The following is a 22,225-nucleotide window of genomic DNA, read 5'->3' as shown; positions in this document are numbered from 1 at the left end:
TGAGTTTCTGACCTCATGTCATGCTATCACTAAGACCCCCTGTTTCAACCTCCTGCGCATCACTCAACTTTTGTTGATGTCTGAGCTCATCTGCTGCTGTAACCTTCATTCATCCCTTTGTCATCACTACACTTGACTATTCCAGTGAACTCTTGGCTAGTTGAACACATTCTGTCCTTCGTAAACGGACGGTCATTCAAATCTCTGCTATCCGCCTCTTAACTCGTGTCAAGTCCTTATTCCAGTGCAGCTTTTCCAAGGTGAGTTTTTCCAGTTTTGATTTAATTTTTGCTGCGATTACCATTTGCAGACTTTAGATCCTCAAGTAGAAGCTTTTTTGCACCTAATGTTTTGTGGTCAGCTCATTAACATAACTTCAGGGACATGATCTGCCGGCTTCATTGCGCCAAAGTCGGACGCGTCGAGGCCATTAAGTATCACAAGAAGCTTCTCCAGAGATTTACGATGTCGTTATGCCTCACAAGATCTAATGAGATCACACGAGGAGTCACAATCTGGATCTCGCCCTTAATTGGCATGATCCAGATTTGCATATTCAAGTGAGTAGCTAGTCTCGCTTGAATATATCTGCGCCCGAGTTACCCAAGGCACGGAATCGAATGGCCTCGCCTTGTTGAATATGGACCAGGCATTATAGCACTTGCGAGGGAAGGGGGGGAACGGGATCTCCGAAGCGATCTGAGGTCCCTGGTTGGTCAAACGCTGGGCAGGGTGGTTCCCTGGCACACCCGATGCCACCCAGGAACCCACCGATGGCACTGGAACCCTGGCACCACCACCCGGACACCTTGGCACTCCCACTGCCAGGGTGTCCAGGTGGCACTGCCAGGCTGGCTGGGGCACTGCCAAGGTGCCAGGTTAGCAGTGCTAAGTTTTCAGGTTGCCCGTGCCAGGGATTATGGCCCGAGGATGCGCTGGTCTTATGGGATGGAGTGCAAGGGGAGGGCTTGAGGACCCCCGAATTGGTAAGCTGGTTTGCTGGGGGGGTCTGGAGGCCCCGGTGCGGGGGGGGGGGGGGGGGGGGGGGGTTGGGGGGTGTCTCGAAAGATTGGGGTGCCATTTATGCTGCACAGGCAAGCTGGGCTCATTAGTGCAGGAAATGAGTCTAAATGAGTCCTCGGCGGGGCATTCCTCGCCAAGACCCAAAAAGGAAGTATAGTTCCATTTAATAGTGGGGTGATTCTCAACGCTGCAAGCGTTAGGAAACACGCTGTTAAACATGCCCAAAATGTCACTCTATTCTTTTTCCATTAAATCGCACCCTAGGTTCAGGTTTGGATAACAAGAATCACTTTTGTTCATATAGCATGTTTCTAGTAATAAAATGTCCCAAGGTGTTTCACAGGAGTGTTACAAAACAAAATATGATACCTAGGAGTATGGAAGAGAAGTGGAGCGTTGTAGGTACTTCAGAGGTTAGGGTCAAGGAAGGTGTGGTTATCAATGGTTTTTTCATAGGATTTACAGTGCAGAAGGAGGCCATTCGGCCCATTGAGTCTGCACCGGCTCTTGGAATGAGCACCCTACCCAAGCCCATATCTCCACCCTGTCCCCATAACCCAGTAACCCCACCTAACACTAAGGGCAATTTGGACCCTGAGGGCAATTTAGCCTTGCCAATGCACCTAACCTGCACATCTTTGGACAGTGGGAGGAAACCGGAGCACCTGGAGGAAACCCACACACACACAGGGAGAACGTGCAGACTCCACACAGACAGTGACCCAAGCCGGGATTCGAAACTGGGATCCTGGAGCTGTGAAGCATTTGTGCTAACCACTATGCTACCGTGCTACCATGGTGGAGAGATTAAACTCTGGGATGCTCAAGAGGCCAGAATTAGAGGAGTGCAGATATCTTAGAGGGTTCTGCGGGCTGAAGGAGATTACAGTTAAGGAGGAATTAGACCATAGGAGGCATTTGAAAACATGGAGGAGAATTTAAAAACAAGATGTGGCTTGACCAAGAGTAAATTCAGGTAAGTGTACACAGAGGTGAGAGGGAGGGAGCAATGTTCGCAACAACTCTTACTTTAGTTGCATACAATAAGAAGTCTTACATCACCAGGTTGAAGTCCAACAGGTTTGTTTCGAATCACTAGCTTTTGGAGCGCAGTTCCTTCCTAAGGTGAATCCTTAGGTTTCATACAGTAGATATCCAATTGTTAGATATCTGGTTAATTTTGGAAATGTACCACCAACCAACTTCTCAACTCCTTGTACAATAACCGTTTTTACTTTTTATGGGGCAGGATCTAATTTGTGTCAGTGAGACAGTGCTAAATCCTATTATGAAATTTTCTAAGTGCACTGCCTCAGGCAGGAAGGGGACTAGCCCTAGTAGAAAACAAGGATTAGCATTTTAAAAATCAGGCATCTGGGAGCAAATGTGAGGTCAGAAATAATGGGTGAATGAGACTTGGAGTGAGTAAGGACACAGGCAGCCGACTTTTGGATCATCTCAGATTTATGGAGGAAATTTATGGAGAATGCGGGAGGTAACCCAGGAGCGTGTTGGAATAGTGTAGTTGTAGCAACGGCAATATTTAAACAAAAGAGCTTCCACAGATGAACTAACGCAGTGGTGGAGTCTAGCAATGTTGCAGATTTTGAAGTAGATAATCTTAGAGATAGATAGCATAAATATGTGACTGGAGCAGTCAGAGAATTCTCTGAGATATCTGTGTCCCTATTCTGCTTCTGTAAAATACCTATTTTATTCAACACGCTCTACAAGTACAATTTGGTTTATACAATATTCTCCAATTCAATATCACTTTGGATTTGTATCAGTCATTTAGATGACAAGTTAACCAACATTGTGCTTTTTAAAAGTCAGACCATCAAATCTGCTACAAACACAAAACATTCTGAAATTTGTTGATTTTGTTGAAAATATAAAATGGTATGTCCATTTTAGACTCCACTGTTATCCACCCTGCTCAATTTTCCTTTTCATTGGAGGGTGGATAACAGATGGCCAAGTTTCAGGACCCAGTTGAAGTAGCAGGTTTTTCCCTTAAAAGTTTGTTCTATTTTGAACTAGATCACAATGATACAGCCGGTCCTGGAAGTCATAAATTATGTTACTGTTAAACAAAGGCAGCCCCACCTATCTCAAACTTGGCCATTATAAATGCTAGTAATGATGGCACTTTGCTATTTTATCACACTAATATCGGATCAAATAGTTCCCCTGCTAACTTTTGAATGATAAAGGGTGAATGTGTCTGCATGTTTGAATGAATGTGCTTGAGGGTGTGAGTGTGAGAATGAGTGCGTGTTTGTGCGTGACCTGTGTGCAGATACATATGAGTGAAACACCATCATCAATCTGTCACACTTTCAACATTCATCTTTATGGGTTAAACTGGAAGTTTCACACACATAACCTGAAATTTATCACGTCACATTTCTGGAAACTGCGGTTAAGAAACTTCCAGTAAACAAAATAGACCAAAATGAAATGTAATTTTTAAAATAAATTCGATAACCAAATGGCCTATTACTTCACTTACTGTACGAAATTCGACAATATTTTTCTTAAAGATCTAGCACGGTTTATTTTGAAATGTCAACACTGTAACCCTATTCCAACAGTGTTGTCCATTTTTGAGTACTCTCCATCAAACAGGTAATGCAGCTTCTTTCAGATCAAAGCGACAGATCTAATAACTTATAGAATTATAGAACTTACAGTTCAGAATGGAGGCCATTCAGCCCATCGAGTCTGCACCAGCCCTTGGAAAGAACACCCTACCCAGCCCTACACCTCCATCCTATCCCTTTAACCCAGTAACCCCACCCAACCCTTTTTGGACACTAAGGGCAATTTAGCATGGCTAATCCACCTAACCTGCACATCTTTGGACTGTGGGAGGAAACCGGAGCACCCGGAGGAAACCCACAGACACTGAGAGAACGTGCAAATTCCACACAATCAGTGACCCAAGCTGGGAATCGAACCTGGGACCCTCGAGCTGTAAAGCAACTGTGCTAACCACTGTACTACTGTGCCTCGCTTGCCTCTGTCTACAACACGTTCACAACTACCACGTATATGAGATTTGGCTGCTGACAGTTGACAATCCACAGTTACAAAAATGCTTGGTTGTCTCCATTTAAATTGGCAACCTTATTAAGATAGGGAAATATTTTGCAGGAACTTTTTTTACTACAGATTATTTTGTTGCCAGATTATTGGTGGCAGAATTGCAAGATTCCAACAGCAAACAAAAAGTATTTTATTCCTTAAAATTCAACCTGAGTGGTTTTGGTATTGGATAGCTGGGAATAATTGCAACAGTTTTGACGGCACTATAAACTGCAATGGCTACATTTTCAGCATTATTTAAGTGCCGCCTAGAACTTCATGAGATTAGATTATAAACTTGGCTATCTCTTTGGCAGCCTGATATTTAGGACAGGTTTTTAAAATGTTATTATTATCTGGAATTGCCACACTTTTCAGACATTTTTTGCGTTGGTAGCAGCCTTCTTTGTGTTTCTGATATGCAGTAATGTTCACAAAAACAAAAGGGACAAAATTACCTCAAATCTATTGAGGATTGAACTGCAGCTGATGACCAGGAAACCCATTGTCTCATGCACAGTGTGGATAGGGTGATAGCAATCGCTTTTATCAAATCAAGAAAACTGGCTGTAAACTTTGGCTGTACAGCAACGCACTGACAATTTAACTTACATTTTGGCTAAATTTGTTTAATTACAGCTGTACAAAATAACTACTCATCCTTAAATTCCAATGTTCTTGTGAAAGGAAGGAACTTGCTCTTGTATAGTACCTTTAGCATTCTTTGGATATTTATCTGCAGTGTACAGGTACTGAAATAATTTGAAAGCATAGCAATGTTTGTTATAGAGGCAACATTGCACCCAATTTGAGTACGGCAAATTCCCACTACCAGAAACAGCAGATCAGCTGAATGGCCTGTTAATCTGGAGGAGTTGGTCGAGAGATAATCTTGACCAATTTTGCTTCCTCGATGCTGTTTCCAGTGTGAAATGCTCCTATTGCAGTTCACAACTAGATTTGAAATACTGCAGCTCTCTATTAATTGCCTGGCGACAGTATAGGAAAATTACCACAGTTTTATCCAAACACTAAAAAGAACCAAAATGACGCATGATCCAGTAACGGTAAATTCTCTCATGACGCAGAATCAGAGTTTGCTAATATGATGTGAGGAATTGCCAACAACGTTTGAGCTTCTAATGGGACAATCCCTGCATCTGGAACCCTCTGATACTCTGAGTTAAAGTCAGAGATGTTGGGTGGTTCCGACTCACTTACCAGAGTAATTACCCAGGAATAGAGAAAGGATTAAAACTATTCTAACTCCTGGATAATTATATTACTGGCTCCAGACTCCTCACAGGACCCCAAAACTAATGTCTCCCAGACACCCCCCTCGCAACAAACCTCAACACCCCCCCCCCCAACGATGCTCCCACAGCTCAACTATTCCCCCTAACTTCCCTGACTAACCCCCAACTAAATGACTTTGCCCCTGCCCTCCAAACCACCAGAAAACTCTACCCTCGCCCACCCACCTGCCAAGCTACACCTCACCCACCACCATCCTTGCCCCTCACCCACATACCTGTCATCCTTGCCCCTCACACATTTACCTGGCAATCTAACCCTCCATCCACCCAATTGTGCTTCTACTCCCTCACCCACCCAACTGTCACCTCACCCACCTGCACTCAACTCACCTTCACTCTACCCACCCCCCACCAACAACCTAGCACCCTATCCCTCACTCACCCACCTACCTGTTACCCCATTCCCTCACCTACCTGCCATCATAACCACTCACCCACCCCCTCCCCTTACACCATCACCCACCCACCGCTCTACTCTCTCATTGACCCCACCGTCACACTGCTCCCCTATCCATGTGTTCCCCTATCCCTTCAACCACCCGCGACCCTATCTCCTCACCTTCCCACCTGTCACCCTGCCCACCCACCTACCTCACGCCTTCTCTCTGGAGTTTCTCAAAGTGGCTTTGGGATCTTAAAACTCTCTACTTACCGGAATATGGCAGCTAGTGCCAAGAAAAGAGGATGCGGCTTGGCTTCGCCCCGATGATCCTGGACCACAAAGAAGGACTCCCAGAACAAGTAGGCTCCGCATTTCTGAAGAGGCCTGGTTTGGAAGTCTGGGCCAGAAATGCAGAGCTCCATCTGACGGTCAAAAAAAAAAAGAGCGGAGTGGAAATCCAAAAGGTGATTCCCAGTCCTTGGAAGATTTGGCGCGCTGTCTTGGAGAAATACCTCTGACTTGTGTGTGGAGACTTCATGTAGGAGGTTTCTCTATTTCTGGGGACTGAGATCAGTATTAAGGGAGGCTGCAGCAGCTAGAACTCAAAGGAATGAGGTTTGCGGCTATTTCTGAGTACTTTGGAATATTAGCAATCATTTCCTATACATGGATCATAAACAGAATATAAGGTGCTGTCTTTATTTCATACGTTCATAAGAGATAGGACCAGAATTAGGCCATTTGGCCCATCGAGTCTGGTCTGCCATTCAATCATGACTGATCACATCCTGGCCTTAACCTGTGGTCAGTTGATATACTTTACAATTAAAAAATCAGTAAAGTAATGATTTCAAAAATTATAACTTCTTAAATTGATTCATGTTATCATTTAATCATGGATCAGTTAATTATTTACCGATACATAAAGAATGCCCAAGCTAAAACTGCATGATCAAATTCTGCTCAAGATTATAAAATTTAAAGTCTACAAACTATTTCGATAAATCTAAAACACGATTAATACCTTTAAAATTAATGTCCATATTTACTCAATTGTTCAATGTATTTGAATCAAATGTTTTGGTCCACAACCATTATGCTTTGGTCTTTTATCATCTTCAAATGAAATCAAATACTTTATTCGACAGTTATGAACCAAAGAACAAAGAAATATACTACATTAATAAATATTTTAAAATGTCCAGTCAACAATCCTAAAAATAAATCAGCACAGCGTTTAGGTTATGAAATAGCAATTAAGCAGTTCAGCAACATTTTTTGTTCTTTCCATTATGTATAATAAAACTATATAATAAAACTAAATCAAACTTTACATTTAGTTCACTTGACCTAGAGAAGACAAAGCACTGATCTCAAAAACCCTCCACAGTTTTTCAACTATTCAGCAAAATAGCGTCAACTTTAATTACTTTTGCAGAGGATGGTGGGTGTGGTAAACAGTTTTTCTTTAAGAGATTGATTAAATTTCAACTTTTCTGCACCTAATAATTACAATGGTGGTGGTGTACTACAGATCACTCAGGTGGTCCAGGTTGCTGTGGCAACACACATTTTTACATGCATATTGTAGTGTTGAGCTATGGATAGTTAGGAGAGGCTCAAACTTACTTTCCATTGCACTGCTGACCAGGAATCTCTTCTGCTATTACTACCTGCCATTGGCATGTGTTGGAAGGATTTGCAGGTTGGCATTTGACCTGTTTGGCTGCACAATGAACACACCATCGTTGGCTATAAGGCCCTGGGGTGGATCTCAAACCTGGAGCTTCACTATACCACAAGACCTCCCAACAATTACTGTATGCCTCATTAAATTTAATTTAACGCCAATAGTGGAAAATCATCCTCCTAATTAGCAGAATATAGTGAATATAATTAATCTTGTTGCATCTTTCTGCCGTATGGATACCTTATCAATAAGGTATGGTTTGCTGGTGTTTGAGCCATGCTATACCCTACCTAAAGTTGGCTCAGTGAGTAATGCAGCCAAGCTGATCACTTCACTACACAAATTGGTTTATTTCTACCAAACCAAATCAATCACGAGCAATCTTCAACCTTGTTCACTCTCTGCCTGAGATTATTCTTGGATAGTTATACTTCAGATCTCTTTTACCACAAACAAAAAAATATTTGATTCTATGATTAGTGCATACATAACTATGGTGTACAGAAGTTTTCACCAATGATGACTTTTGTCATTACCCCAAACAATGAGGATAACACCCACAAATACACTCACACACATGCACTCACGTGCACACATACACACGTTTATGGCCATAGAACAAATACATTAGGTGACAGGTTATACTATATAGAAAATATGCATGGCAAGGCGTTATTAGCTATTTTCGGTGACATCTGTCACACAGCTCATCCAAAACTGAGATATGAGTCTCATCAGTGAACTGCAGACTCCAACTGGGTGTCCAAAGGCAGCTCACCAGTTTCACAAGGAAAATGTTAGTCTGGCCCCCCTCCCCAGCAGCGGCCCTCAGGTAGGTCCTGGGATGGGGGTTGGGGACAGGGTGAGAAGGAAGTCGGGGGGGAGGTGTAGGAAAGGAAGGAGTTGATTGAGAGAAAGGGTGAGCAACTGGGAAGGCTAGAGGAATGATGGAAAGGGGACCAAGCTGGGACAGGCAACCGTCTACAGGACTCGTGTGAAGCCGAGCGGAGCCCTCCTTCTCCTCCCAGCTCCACATTCAGGTAAGTATTTTTTCAAAAACTTACCTTTATGGTGGCGGCCTCCAGCGGTCCCTTTAAGGACTGCTGGTTAGGCCGCATGTAGACACGGTTATCTTGAACGCAGCTGGCCCGGTGCCAGAGAAAGGAGAAGACCTATGTAGAGGAAAATTGTTATTGGGATTTCTAGATAAAATAAAATAATATGGCCATATTTAATGATATGTTAAGAGAATTATTTGATTTTATGTGATTATTAAAAATCATTGGCTCAAAAAGCAACATAGCAACCAAAAGAAATTGAAGTAAAACTGTTTCAACAATTGTGTTGTGTTTCGGCCTGTTGCTGCCTAGTTGATAGCTTTTCTCATTAGTCAAGTGCATAGATGCAATTTTTAATTACTTTGCATTTAGTTCATCAGATTCTTGGGTCAATTTCAATTGTTCCCTCATGGACATGTGTGACTGTTAAAAACTATAATATTGCAGAGTTACAACAAATGCAAAACTTCAATTATAGATGCTGAATTTTAACATAAATTTGTACTTTTGTCTTATTTTCCCAAATAAGATGGATGGACAAAAGGGAAATTTCAATTCCCAGAGAGATAATGGACCACATTATGCTAATAGCATGAATAGTTCTGACTCCAACCTTTCCCCAAATGCTTTACGTTTCCATTCCTTCGACTAGCAAACAAACTGTTCAGGTAGCCCTCGGAGAGACAGATTAAAATGTTAGTTTGCACTCCTGTGATGTAGCTATTTGGTCATGTCATTCTAAGTTTGCATGTGAACTAATGACATGCATGCATGCAATTATCTTGCTGACTACAGTCATTTTAGCTCCAATTTTAACTTGGGAAAGAAAGGCAGGAGCTGAAGCTGGCCCCATTTTAATGTTTCCTCATGGGCTCCAGCTGAAACTGGCAGGGATGACCAAGCGGTCAGCAGTTGTGCCTGGAAAATTTAATGGCTGTGTGTTCCCACCAGAAAACAGCCTTAAGCAAGCGAATGGAAACCCTGAGCAAGGGAGGCCCATGATGTATTTGTGGAGCCAGGAAGAACACTCCCACTCCTCGTGTCCCAAAACTAACCTGTAAAAAAAATTAAAAAACAAGACTTGCACGGGCTATACCTGCTGTCAGCTTTCACTTTCAGATCAGTGTCTGGCTGGGCCTTAGTTGACCCAGAGTTAAAATTGCAAGTACAGCACAAATTTGCATTTGTAATTGGGCCCCTGAACTAGCCCCGAATTAGCTAGACTAAAAGGAAAATATTGCAGATGCTGGAAATCTCTGATAAAAACAGAAATTGCTGGAAATACTCAGCAGGAGTGGCAGCGTCAGTGAATGCAGTTAACAGATTTGGTCGAATAGGACTTCTTCAGAACTGACCGCATAGAATGCAGTCCCCTCTACATTGGGGAGACTAAACATAGATTAGGTGATTGCTTTGCAGAGCATCTGTAAGCTCTGCAGGTATGATCCTAGACTTCTGATTGCTTTGCTCTCATGATCACAGTTTTGGCCTTGGCCTGTGTTTCAATGAAGTTTAATGCAGGCTCAAGGATCATCTACTAATTAGGCACGTTATTGCCTTTGGACTCGACATTGAGTTCAATAATTTCAAACCATAAATTGTGTCCCCCATTTTGATTTTGTTTTTTTGTCAGGTGCCAGTTTGAATTCCGTTTTTCATGCTTTTCCTTCGGAGAGAGTATTATTCTAGCGTTTGCATTCACTCTGGACAATGCTTTGCCTCTTTACTGCAACTATTGCCACTTTGGGTGTCTTTTTATCCATGACATCTTTGTCATTTAATATCCCCTGCCCTCTACGCTGTCCCAGACTTTCCGTTTTGTTCTCCCCACCAACCACAACTTTTGACAGCATATGGGCGCAATCTAATTGAAAGGTTTCTCAGTGTCAGTTCAGGCATGTTTGGCTGGGAGTTTCTCCCCGGCTCTGTCGGTGGGTTTCCCGCCGTTGTGTAACCACACTGTCACTTTTTCAGACTCTGGGGAGTTTATCTCTGGGCTCGCCCACATTTTTTTTCCATCACTGGGGAGTTGAACTTGCTGGCCAGGCCGGCTGCTCAGAGATTGGGCCACCATTTTGAAAGGGTGCCTGGATCTCTAAGTGATCTGGAGGGTCCCCCACACCCACCCTTCACACATGGCCATTACCCAACAGCCCCCCCCCCCCCCCCCCCACTTAAGGGAGGACACCTCACTATGGGGGCGTTGAGGGAACCCAACCTTTTTCAGGCCTTCCTTGGCCCCCTTTTAGGAGCCCTCCCTTCCAGAACCCCCACCCTTCACCCCCCCTTGACTCCCTTCCCATCAAACTTCCGGAGCCCCCCCCCCCCCCCTCCCTACCCCACCCCACCCCACAAATCCTTTATACACCCTTATCCCTCCTTTTAAGTGCATGGCCCCTTCAGACCCTGACCCTTAACAGTGACACCTCAGCAGCGCCACCCTTCATGCTGGCAGTGCCACCTGGGTACCTTGGGTAGCAGTGCCAAGGTACCAGCCTGGCATTGCCAAGGTGCCCGGGTGCCAGGGGAGAGCCAGGGTGCCAGCCTTCCCTGTCCTTGGCCACCCAGGGGCCTCCAGTGGCCTGGGAGACCCCTCAGGTGCTGTTCCACCTGGTCCACATTTGTCAGTACTAATCGGCGCCCGGCTGGATTTCCCTGAGAAGGCTGATAGATGACGGGTGCCAGTTAGATCAGGCATCAGAACGGTTAAGTGGGTTCTTAAACCCACTTAGCTGTGCGAGACTGGGTCCTGCCCATTGCAGGTAGAACTCAGAGGATCTGGTTATATCTAGTGAGACGCAATGGCCATTGGGAAGCCCTGAGGGGAGGCTTCTCCAGCACCTGTTAGCCACGTCACTCCCCTAACCGGGCACGACACGGCCAGTAGATTGCTCCTTATATAACCCATCACATTTCTACTCTCCTTCAGTTCTGAAGAAATCATATTTTACTTTGACCTTGTTACTTCACAAATGCTGCCGGTATGGCTGTGTATTTTCAACATTTTCCATTTCGGGCACACTTATCCAGGACAGGCAACTGTTCCAAAGCCAGATTATTCACCAGATAAAATTGCCTGCATTGCGAATAGTGTGGGAAGTTTACAAATTTGATTTTAACTGCCAGACAGACTGGATTAAGATTAAGTCTTTGAATTTTTACTACCAATTATATATGTGTTGAGCACTGTAGTTAATTATAATTTAATGGCCTCCACAAAACAATCATTGAAACAATTTCAAGTCAAATTTGCTTAACAACCAAACATGGTCTAGGTATTTTACACTTGTTAAGACTCACCTTCACTTATTCAATACTCAATATCAGTTTCCCCTGAGGTTACTGCTCTCCAAACTCCATCAGTAACAGCCATGAATAATCACTTTTATTCAGAAAAATTATTAACTGTCTCCAAGTGGTTACTTACTTAGAAGTTTAAATAAAGGTTCACAGTACAATTAGATGAAATATGTGATTATTATTTTTATTTTCTTGCAGCTTTGTTATGTTATTGGCCAGCTGTAGCTGCAATGTTACAAAAGTGAACATGATAGAGTATAATTGTGGTCGTAATTAGTAGGTCTGTGATGGTTCCAATTTATGTGATAAATATGCAGTTGATTGTAGTCATCAGCAAAGCCTGTACTACACTGCGTACTATAATCATATAGTTCTAGGGTGTATGTTTTATTACCTCTATCAAATCACAACATTATAATGATTTTTACATTGATATTTTACAGGATTATTTTTGCAGCCCAGATTGAACATGGTGATTTAACAGCAGTAACATTACAAAATTAGGTTTACATATGTAAATCAAACTATCAGAGAAAAGAGCCGTTGTGTGGGACTGAAAAACCTTTTTAAATAATAGCCAGTGAATTAATTAAAAAATATATAATAATGATTCTTTGCACGCTTGGTATTTGCCATTAAAGTACCTATTTCTCTGATGGATTCCAGGTATGATTAAATTTATGTGATAACATAGTGGCTTTCCATCAATGTGCAAATGTGTTCATGTTCTCTCGTGCTTTTATCAATTTCCTCAGTACTCTGGATGTTTGACCTTCTGAAGGCATGTTGTTGAGTGGGGTGGGGGGGGAGGATAATTTCCCTCACAATTTAGTTGTGGGTAACCCCCCCACCCCCAGCTTCAAGTTATCAAAGGTATATACCTAAATTCTTAATGCTTGTTTTGCAATATATTTAATCACCCAAATTTAAATACTTAAACCTTGGATTCTGAGTTCCAAGTCTGGATCCATCTGAATTCTCCTTTTAAATTTAAGTTAGAATAGATTTTCCCTAATTCAAGCATTATCCTTGGTCAATAGGACTGTGTTGAAACCTGCTTGAGGCATTTTATGCCAATAGTCAACTGCTCAGAATACATGTGGGCAGTCTAGGATTTCAGAGTCCCTTGTCTCCCTGCAATCGTCAAATCACCTTCAAGCAATTAGTACAATTAGCAGTTCACTGCATGAAGAACCAATGGTACATAATTCATTCTGACCTATACATACATAGGAGGTAAAATTGGCTTTTGACAACCCAGTTTAAAGGACAAGATCTACCGCTGTGTTGTGCCCAAAAAGCAGTGCAGTGCGGCCAGTAGATGCTGGGAGATCTCACGAGTCATCGCAATGCGAATCCCACCCATTATGGGTGTAATCGCTTTCTGACAAATCTGCATATTAGACTGAGGCAGCTGGTCTCACTCTCGTATGCATTCTTGAGATCTGACCAAGGGGTGTAATCTAATCCCCTCGCCATGGAGACCTCGGGTGAGCCCTGTTCAGTGCTGATCTCCCAATTGGTACTAAATGAACAGTGCTCGTGGAGGTCTCCCAAGGGATTGGAGGCCTCCAGCTGCTTGACCTCTGGCCAGGGTGGCACCCTGGCACTGCTGGTGCCAGCCAGGCACCTAGGCACCAACAGTGCCTGGATGCCAGCCTGGCACTGCCAAGGTACCCAGGTGACACTGCCAGGTTGCCAAGCTGGCAATTTTCACGTGATGGGGAACGGGTCTGTGGGTGCCCTGGGCAGGGGGTACCAAGGACCCCATATAGGCAAGTTTGCTCCCTGTACTGAGGTGCTCCAGTGAACAGAGCAGCCTAGTGCAGTAAACGGGACTAAGTGCAGCCTTCCACGCGTTTCCCACTGAGGCCTCCAATCTACCCGAATGGCTGTTTGATAGCGTGGTGTTTCTTGGCACTCTACGCGCTCGGAAATGCCTGGCCATTCCCGTGCAACATATGGTATTCTGTTCCCAATCGGGGCGTCTGGTTTTCCAATGGAAAATAAATTCAAGCTTATCCTATTCATTGTGAGTGCACTACAGGTGAAGACTAATTTCATCACCCTACACCATGAATTTCCAACTCAGTTCCTTGGGCGCAGTGAACGAGGGAAGAATTCCATGATGGGAGATTTTTGACTTCACACACACTAATTTGCACAATCTTATTTGACAAGAAAGCTATCTTTTCATATCTAGAGAAGTGTTAACAACTTGTCAAACAGCTATCGAAACAGGATCTAATGCTTTATTTAGCGAACATCTGTTTGACCAGTTGTTCACATATTATACTGTGTGTCATATTTCTAATGCAAATTTACACTACCTATATCTTCTGGACCTTGCCAGACACAAGAATAAATGTAAGCAATCCAGGCTTGTTGGAAAAAATCCATCTTCGATATCTCAACTTGCATTCAAACCTTTTACATGTAAATCAGTCCAGCTAATTTTTCTTCTGCCATAAAACCTTTTCCCTAGTCTGACGTAAATCCCATCTCAGTCTAACAGGCGGTTGTTAAAGACAAACAGATTTCATTGCTTTAGAGTATGACAAAAGCATCTTTGCAGCTAAAGGCCCAGAAATTCAGGGCATTTAATTCTAGGAAATTTCTTTGTGTACAGTTAATCGCCAACATTCAAACTCAAGGTCAGCCCTAACCTTGGTTCTCGACCTCATCATAATGTAGATGTCGCTGTGTGAAGAGGATAGTGCTCCAATTTCCAGATAACAAATAGGGTTGAATCACAGGAGTCTGGAGAGGGAAATGTGTGAATGCTGGAGCTAGAGTTGCCAATTGTGATTAAATGTATTCCTGGAGGTTTCATCGCATGACTTTTCCCCAATTAGTCAGCCAACACATCCAGCCCCAGCCTGGTGATGCACTGCTTTCCTTTGTTAACTGGAAAGCAAAAGGTCTCATTACCCAATTGAATAATACTCGACAGCCATATCCCATTTTCAATATTTCTGTATCCGGTAAAGAGAAAAGTTTACAGAAAATGACCGAAAGAAAAATCTTTTCTAACGTCCCTATGATTTTCTCCAGGGATTTCACACAGCAGTGTTCTGGTGATTGATCATCAATTCCCAGAGACCCCAGGCCTATCCTGGTGGGTTGGCAACCCTAGTTGCAGCTCATGATCAAGATTTGATGGGGAATCAGGAAGGATAATCATGAAAACTGTCAAGGATCAGGTAGAAAGATCCAGAACTCAGGAATACTGCTTTTTTTGGGGTTGAAAGATCAAAGACCTCAGAAATACAGTTGGTGGTTGGATAGGATCACTGATCTCAGGAATATTCTTGGGAATCAGGAAGGAAAACCGCAGACATGGGGTATACTGTTAGAGGTTCGGGAGTGCTGTTGGGGGTGAGGGCGAGCTCAGGGCCAGGAGCAGCAAGCATTACGATAAGTACAAACTTTTTAAAAACTTAACATGATGTCCAGTGTTGGTTTTCTCAGAGGCAATTAGCACTGGTGCTGGCTGACTCATGTCAAACTAAAGTTAATGCAAGCATTATTTTCTTATCTTCATGTGTCAATAGATTAACATCTACTTCAGATATGGCTGAAGGATGCTTCTCGTTTTGTCCTTTACCAGCTGAAGTATGTATGCACACACGTTGTATGCCATTTTGGTCCTCAGTCGACTCCCATAGCTCCCAAACAATGGGCATTACCAATCCTAATCACACCTCCAAATTGTCTTGTGTACCCAAAACGTGCCAGCTCCATTACTTGCAAAAGCAGATTATCAAATCCTAATGTCAAGAATCATGCACTTTTTAAAAACTGTTTTGTGTTTCATCAATGATAGTTAAAAGGATGTTCATTAATTTCTCCTGTTTCAGTGAGGTGGGTATTGAATGGTGTTGCTGTTCCCACAAAGGTATTATACCTGAAGTATTCAACCTGTCTTTTCTCTCCACTAATGCTGACTGGTCTGCTGAGCATATGCAGCATTTTCTGTTTTTGTCTATATTTCCAGGAACTGCAGGGTTTTTCTTTGTTTATATTACAGAGGGACAGATCGCAGGAGCCCGTTATATTCACTTTTTAAAATTGGTTAATATTGTTTGTGTCCTTTTTTCCCATCTTCACCTGCACTGAGTATCCTGCTCTATTTTACATATAAGCAACAGAAATAATTAAAGAAATGGCAAAACAAAAAAACTGGGTAGCTAATAGCCTCCTCACAGAGCAAATCCAGAAGCTCCACTGCATCCAAATAGAACCTAAATGTTGCTGTAATATTCCTGCTTCATTGTCGGAGCAGGGTTCTGGGAAGCAGTCCTTCTGAACCCCATAATTTAAAAGCACACTATTTCTTTGGGGGAGAAAACCAGAGGATCTGAATAATATTATATACACACACTACTTGCATCACCAAATCTTGACAATGAAGTCTTTGCATTATAAATAATAGGCTGTAAAATCCTCGGAGTGGCAAACAGCATCAGAATTACGCTCCACGTCCACGTACCTATTCAAATTTCTTCCGTGCGCATCGCCTCTCTCCTTCCAACACAGCTCGGGTGAGATCAAGGCACCACATCTGTCCTGGTGGCTCAGTGTCACAGTTCAGCAGAGGCAGCATGAAGGGGGACTTTCCCTCTCTTTTACTGCACTAACTGCCTTGAGCCAGGTAAGTTTAACGGTCTGATTGCAATTGATAGGCCAGGTTTGGAGGGTGCCAGGTGGGGAAGGGTGGTCAGGACAAAGGGTAAGAATTAGGCCTGTAGGGGAGGGGAGGGGGGAGTGGGAATGAGGAGTCATGTGTGAGTCGGGGAACAGGGAATACCATAGGGCGTAGGAAAGAATCAGTCAGTGGAGGAGTCCAGTGGGGCGTTCAGTCTTGGTCTTGACATTAGTTAGTTACAAGTTAGAAAAGGTATTAATTGCTGTAACCTTTGAGTGACTATTAGTGTAACTATGTCAGAACCATCTGAAGTTTGTGATTTAAATCGATTTTCTGATGGTTCACAGCACAGGGAAATTGCCCAGAGATGGTTCGTACTTCTAGGTTATTGCCATACAAATGCTTACCTGTGAAGATCTGAGAGGTTCCCCAACGCATATTGAGATACCCCTCACCCAATCCAATGCTGCGGAGCCCAATATCACTGAATATGTATTAGCGTGGTAAGTACTTAACATTGCTCGCACAGGATTCGACAACAAATTCTCCTTTGAAATATGCATAATTACTTTTGGTCTTCACAACTTTAAGAAAGTATTTCGGCTTCTGAAATGTTAAAATTTCCCCCCATCCCCCGAATCTCCCTGCCTAATGTTAATTCTATTAATCCCAAAGTCCCCAGGATCGCCACATTTCACAAATGATCTGAATAGGATAAGATCAGGTCACATCACAAACGTCTGTGATGTGCTTATTATTTAAATTTTCAGCCCGTTCAAGTCCTTCTAAGACCCTGCCCCTCCCTATCTCTGTAACCTTCTACAGCTGTACAACCATCCAAGATGTCTGCATTTCTCTAATTCTGGCCCCTTGCCTTTCTCGATTTAGGTCTTCACCATTGGCAGCTGTGCCTTCAGCTTACTAGGCCATTAAGTAGTGGAATTCTCCCCCTCTCTCACTTTCCTTTTTTTAAGATGCTCCATAAAACCTAACTCTTTGACCAAACTTTTAGTTGCCTGCCTTAATATTTGTTTATGTGACTCGATGACAAATTTCATCTGATGATACTTCTGTGAAGTACCTTGGGACGTTTTACCATGTTAAAGGCACTATATAAATGCAAAGTTTCTATATTATTTAAAATTCATGCACCTATTAAATATTTCAGATTTTATACCTATTTTGTTTTGCTCGTGTAGCTGAAGGATATGAATGTCCATGAATAGAATTATTCATTTCAAGCATGCCCACACCTATTTATTGTGACTCAGGTTTGGGAGAAGTGCCTTTATTTCCAGAATGTGCATCGTTAACCTACTTCCCTTGTTATTACTGCCCCCCTGTCTCATTGTGAAACCAATGCTCAGAGCAAGATTGTTGCAAGATTAAGACAATGAACTTGGGACAAAATGTGTACTTCTACATTATCAAATTGATCCCCAGTTTTATCTCTGCCCAAGCTAGGGGGGTCTGCCCTAGTAAAGTGTTTGCTCTACCTGTTTGACCAAGAAAAAAAATAACCAGACCTCGTTAGTTGCCTCTTAAGAAGTAATAATCAGATGGTTGAGTACCTCTAGTGACTTTACAACATATTGGTGTGATCTGATTTCTGTGGTGATCTTGTAAGTTATTAATGATGGACTTGTGCCCTTCGGGTCTAGACTCTTATTCCAACTATAATATCCTGCTTATGTCAACATCATCTATACTCCGCAGCATTTGGAAGACCTGGATGATATCTTTATCAGTCTTCTGATTCTTTCAGTCTTTTTTCATAGTTATACTGCAGCGCACAACCTGACAGATGACTGATGACACTTGTTGTCAAGCAGAGCATGTCAAAATGAGTTCTGCTTCCACAACAGTTCATTTTAATACTTAAGAAGAAGGTAATAATGGTTCAGATCCTAATTCCTCTAACTTTAAAAGCACTCCATATAAACGTTTTAGAAGTTCAAAGGTGCTGTTTGGTTTTGAAATTCAGCTCCACAACACACTCTTGTCTAAACACAATGTCATATGGGATACCTCTTGGGAGACTGGGCACTGGCCGCTAATGCACTTCAGTCATATTGACACCCAGTACCTGGGCCAGATATGTGCCCCTCCCCCCCCCCCCCCCCCCCAAAAAGAAAACGTCAGAAATGGGTATGAGAATCAGAAAACCGGAGTGCTGCAGGACCAGAAGTTTGAATTTCCTCCTCAAAAGGAGCCCCACACAAAACAGATTTCCCATAGACAAGAAAGAGTTCAGGTTAAGGTCGGGTTGCAACCTCTCACACACATCCTGTGATGTTGGGGTCACCACTGAGCGATCTGGGAGACAGATTTGTATTTCCGTGTCCCACAGTATTTTCATTGGATCTGGCAGGTTTTAGAAACCTTTCGGAAAACAGCCAGGTAAGAGATTCCAGGAACTTTGGGGAAGCCTGTTAAGGTGTAAGAAACATTCTGGCAAGTAAATGTTAAATAGTTTGATAACTTCAAGTGTCATTATTAGATGCAGTATAGTAAATATGTTTTTACTGCACTGATTGATCATGGGTTCTGTCCTTTGAAGGGAAGTTGGACATTATATTGACCTGCATTGTGTATGTATTGATGTGCATCAGAGTACTTTTCCCATTGGGTAAAGTGTTACTATGCATTCAAAACTATGGAAAACAGTGCTTAGGAATTCTAGTATCATAATCCTAAGTGATTTAATTACCACAGTGGTTTAAAGTGGAACAAATGGCCAGCTGCTTTCACAAAGGGAAAAAACATCCACCCAGGAATTATTTGAATGATGGGCTATGTGAGGTAAATTAGAAAAAACATAATTATCTGTTTTTGCAGTTTCAATAAGCTCTGAGGCTATAAAGGTTTGTTTTGACAATTGAGTCCTTTATGACCGAGTTTCAAAAGTTGCTAAATCACTTAGCAGGGGACTGTGTCGACAGTTACGATTGACAGTTTAAAGAGTTTTTTTTTAAAGATTATCTGTTGTTAGCGTGTTTTCTGTTTAGATGTTTGTTTTTATTACTGAATGACCACTTGTGAGTATTTAAGTTTTTTTTCAATGTGTTTAGAGGTTTTCTTTCCATTTTGGTGGTACCCGCACACCTCTGACATGGCCTATTTCCTGCCTAGGGAGGAGGTAGACTTAGCACAGAAATCATAGAATGTACAGTGCAGAAGGTGACCATTCAGCCCATTAAGATGACATCGGCCCCCGAAAGAGCACACTACCTAAGCCCGCACCTCCACCCTACCTCCACCCTATCCCCGTAACCCAGCAACCCCACCTAACTTTTGGACACTATGGGGCAATTTAGCTTGACCAATCCACCTAACCGCACATCTTTGGACTGTGGGTGGAAATCAGAGCAATGGGAGTAAACCCACGCAGACACGGAGAGAACGTGCAGGCTCCACACAATGACCCAAGCCGGCAATCGAACCTGTGTCCCTGGCGCTGTGAAGCATTAGTGCTAACCACTGTGCTACTGTGACAATTTCTAGGGGACAAAAATATGGCAGTTATGGGAGGTGAAGTCAAGAACTTCTCCAACTCGTATTTCCTGAGCCCAAGACGAAAGTCCAACCCATTGCGTTTATCCTCATTGGTGTAAATGCAAAACTGTTGTGTCAACAGAATAATTGTACACTCGGATCTTTAGGCTACTAAATATCTGAACACCAAATGCAACACTCCACGTTTGTATTCACCGAGTTTCCACAAGGTTCAAATAAATTATTTTATAATCAAATGTTTCTTTAATGTATCCCAATATTTTGGCAACCTCGCAGATAATAGCAACACACTGGATGAAGATTGGCCAGAAATGACACTTGTATTATTTTGCTCTTCCTCTACTACTAATCCTTTTGTCAATGTTATTGTGTTAATTGATTAAATATTGTGTTTGAGTATAAAAATTGGCAAGTCATGTTGCAGCTGTATAGAACCTTAGTTAGGTCACACTTGGAGTATAGTGTTCAATTCTGGTCGCCACGACTTCCGGTTGCGGCTATGCGGAGCTAAGCCGCGCGTTCGGCAGCTCCCGCTACTTAAGGAATTTTGGGCCGATTTGAGGGCCCCAAACGGCGCTGTTTCGACGAATCCCGGTGGGGGAAGGTGGCTAGAGGAGCATTCCCCATAATTTATGGTGCTCACCCGGAGTGGGGCAAAGGAAAAAGCTGCAGCAGCTCCCCAAGAAAAGCGGGGGAAGAAGGACAAAATGGTGGCTGGCGGAACACCCGAGGACTGGTGGAAGTGGGCGCAGGAGCAGCAGGCCTCTCTTCTGCGCTGTTTTGCGGAGCTGAAGGCTGAGCTGCTGGACTCCCTGAATGCGACTACCAACAAGCTGCTTGGGACCCAGGCGGCCCAGGAGGCATCCATTCGGGAGTTGCAGCAGCAGGCCGCTGAGAGGGAGGAGGAGGCCGTGGTCCTCATGGGGAAAGTGGAGTTGCACGAGGCACTTCACAAAAAGTGGCAAGACCGCTTGGAGGAGCTGGAAGTTCGCACGAGGCGAAAGAATTTGAGGATCCTGGGCCTGGCGGAGGGCCTGGAGGGGTCGGATCTCCCGTCGTATGTGACCACGATGTTGAGCTCGTTGATGGGGGCGGGGCCCTTCCATTTGCCCCTGGAGATTGAGGGATCTCACAGAGTGCTGGCCAGGAGGCCTAAGGCAAATGAGCCCCCGAGGGCGGTGCTGGAGTGGTTCCATCGATTTAGCGACCGGGAGTGTGTGCTGCGCTGGGCCAAGAAAGAGAGGAGCAGCAAGTGGGAGAATTCGGTAGTGAGAATCTACCAGTACTGGAGTGCGGAGGTGGCTAAGCGGCGGGCCGGGTTCAACCGGTCGAAGGCGGTGCTGCATGCCAAGCAGGTCAGATTTGGAATGCTGCAGCCTGTGCGCCTGTGGGTGACATACAAGGACCGGCACCACTACTTCGAGTCCCCGGAGGAGGCGTGGGCCTTTGTACAGGCGGAGAAGCTGGACTCGAACTAGGGTCTGGGGACACTCTATGGCCGTTGTTGTTTTCGCTGTTGCTGTTCTTCAACTTTGACATGTGTGTTTTTTATGGTTTTCTTTTTGCTCTGTTTCCGGGTGGGTCTGTCTGTTGGGTATGGGTGTGGGGTATGTGGAGAATGTTGCGGGTTTGTATTTTATATGTTCTCTTCTGTACGGGGCTGGGGGTTGGGGTGAAACTGGATTTTGGAGAGCTGCGTCAGAAGGGTGGGGTGTGGCAGTGTGAAAGCGCGGGCTTTCCTCTGGCTTCCTGTGCCGCAGGGCGGGGGGGCGGAGCTGGCAGTGGGGGCGTGGCCTCTACTGGTTTTCTTTCCCGCGCTGAAGTGGTGCCAAGGAGGTGTGGCAAGAGGGGATGACCCCATGCCGGGAGGGGATGGGTTTTGGCGGGAGCTGCCGCGGTCAGCAGAAGTCAGCTGACTCACGGAAGTACCATGGAGGGTGCGTCGCGGCTAGGAGGGGTCCTAGCCTGGGGGGGGGGGGGGGGGGGGGGGGAGGGGATACTGGGTTGCTGCTGGAATGGCCAGGAAGGAGCTGGTGTGGGCCGGTGGGGTAGAGGAGAGGCATTATCGCCATGGGGAACGGGTCAGGCGGGGCGAGCTGGCCTGGGGCGAGCAGTCGATAAGTTATGGCTAGCCGGCGGGGGAAGGGGGCGGGTTGCCCTCTGATCCGGCTGATTACCTGGAACGTGAGGGGGCTGAATGGG

The 22,225-nt window shown here is 44.1% G+C and overlaps 1 protein-coding gene across 13 annotated transcripts in view; it reads right to left on the bottom strand.

Annotated features, from left to right (window-relative positions):
- The window catches only part of dnmt3ab (DNA (cytosine-5-)-methyltransferase 3 alpha b), a 709,318-nt gene that overhangs the window by 557,693 nt on the left and 129,400 nt on the right, over window positions 1-22,225 (bottom strand). For 11 of the 13 annotated variants that reach the window (XR_005460997.1, XR_005460998.1, XM_038800092.1 and 8 more), the window contains one exon: window positions 8,566-8,673. The exons of the other annotated variants lie outside the window; for them this stretch is intronic. Coding sequence is in view for 9 of the 11 variants with exons in the window: in XM_038800092.1 (XP_038656020.1) it covers window positions 8,566-8,673 (108 nt within the window). In the remaining 2 variants the exon portion in view is untranslated. The remainder of the gene's footprint in view (window positions 1-8,565; window positions 8,674-22,225) is intronic. 13 annotated transcript variants of the gene reach the window in all.

Source organism: Scyliorhinus canicula, chromosome 6, assembly GCF_902713615.1.
Source record: "Scyliorhinus canicula chromosome 6, sScyCan1.1, whole genome shotgun sequence".
Taxonomy (NCBI): Eukaryota; Metazoa; Chordata; class Chondrichthyes; order Carcharhiniformes; family Scyliorhinidae; genus Scyliorhinus; species Scyliorhinus canicula.
This window is presented reverse-complemented; position numbering and strand designations above follow the sequence as displayed.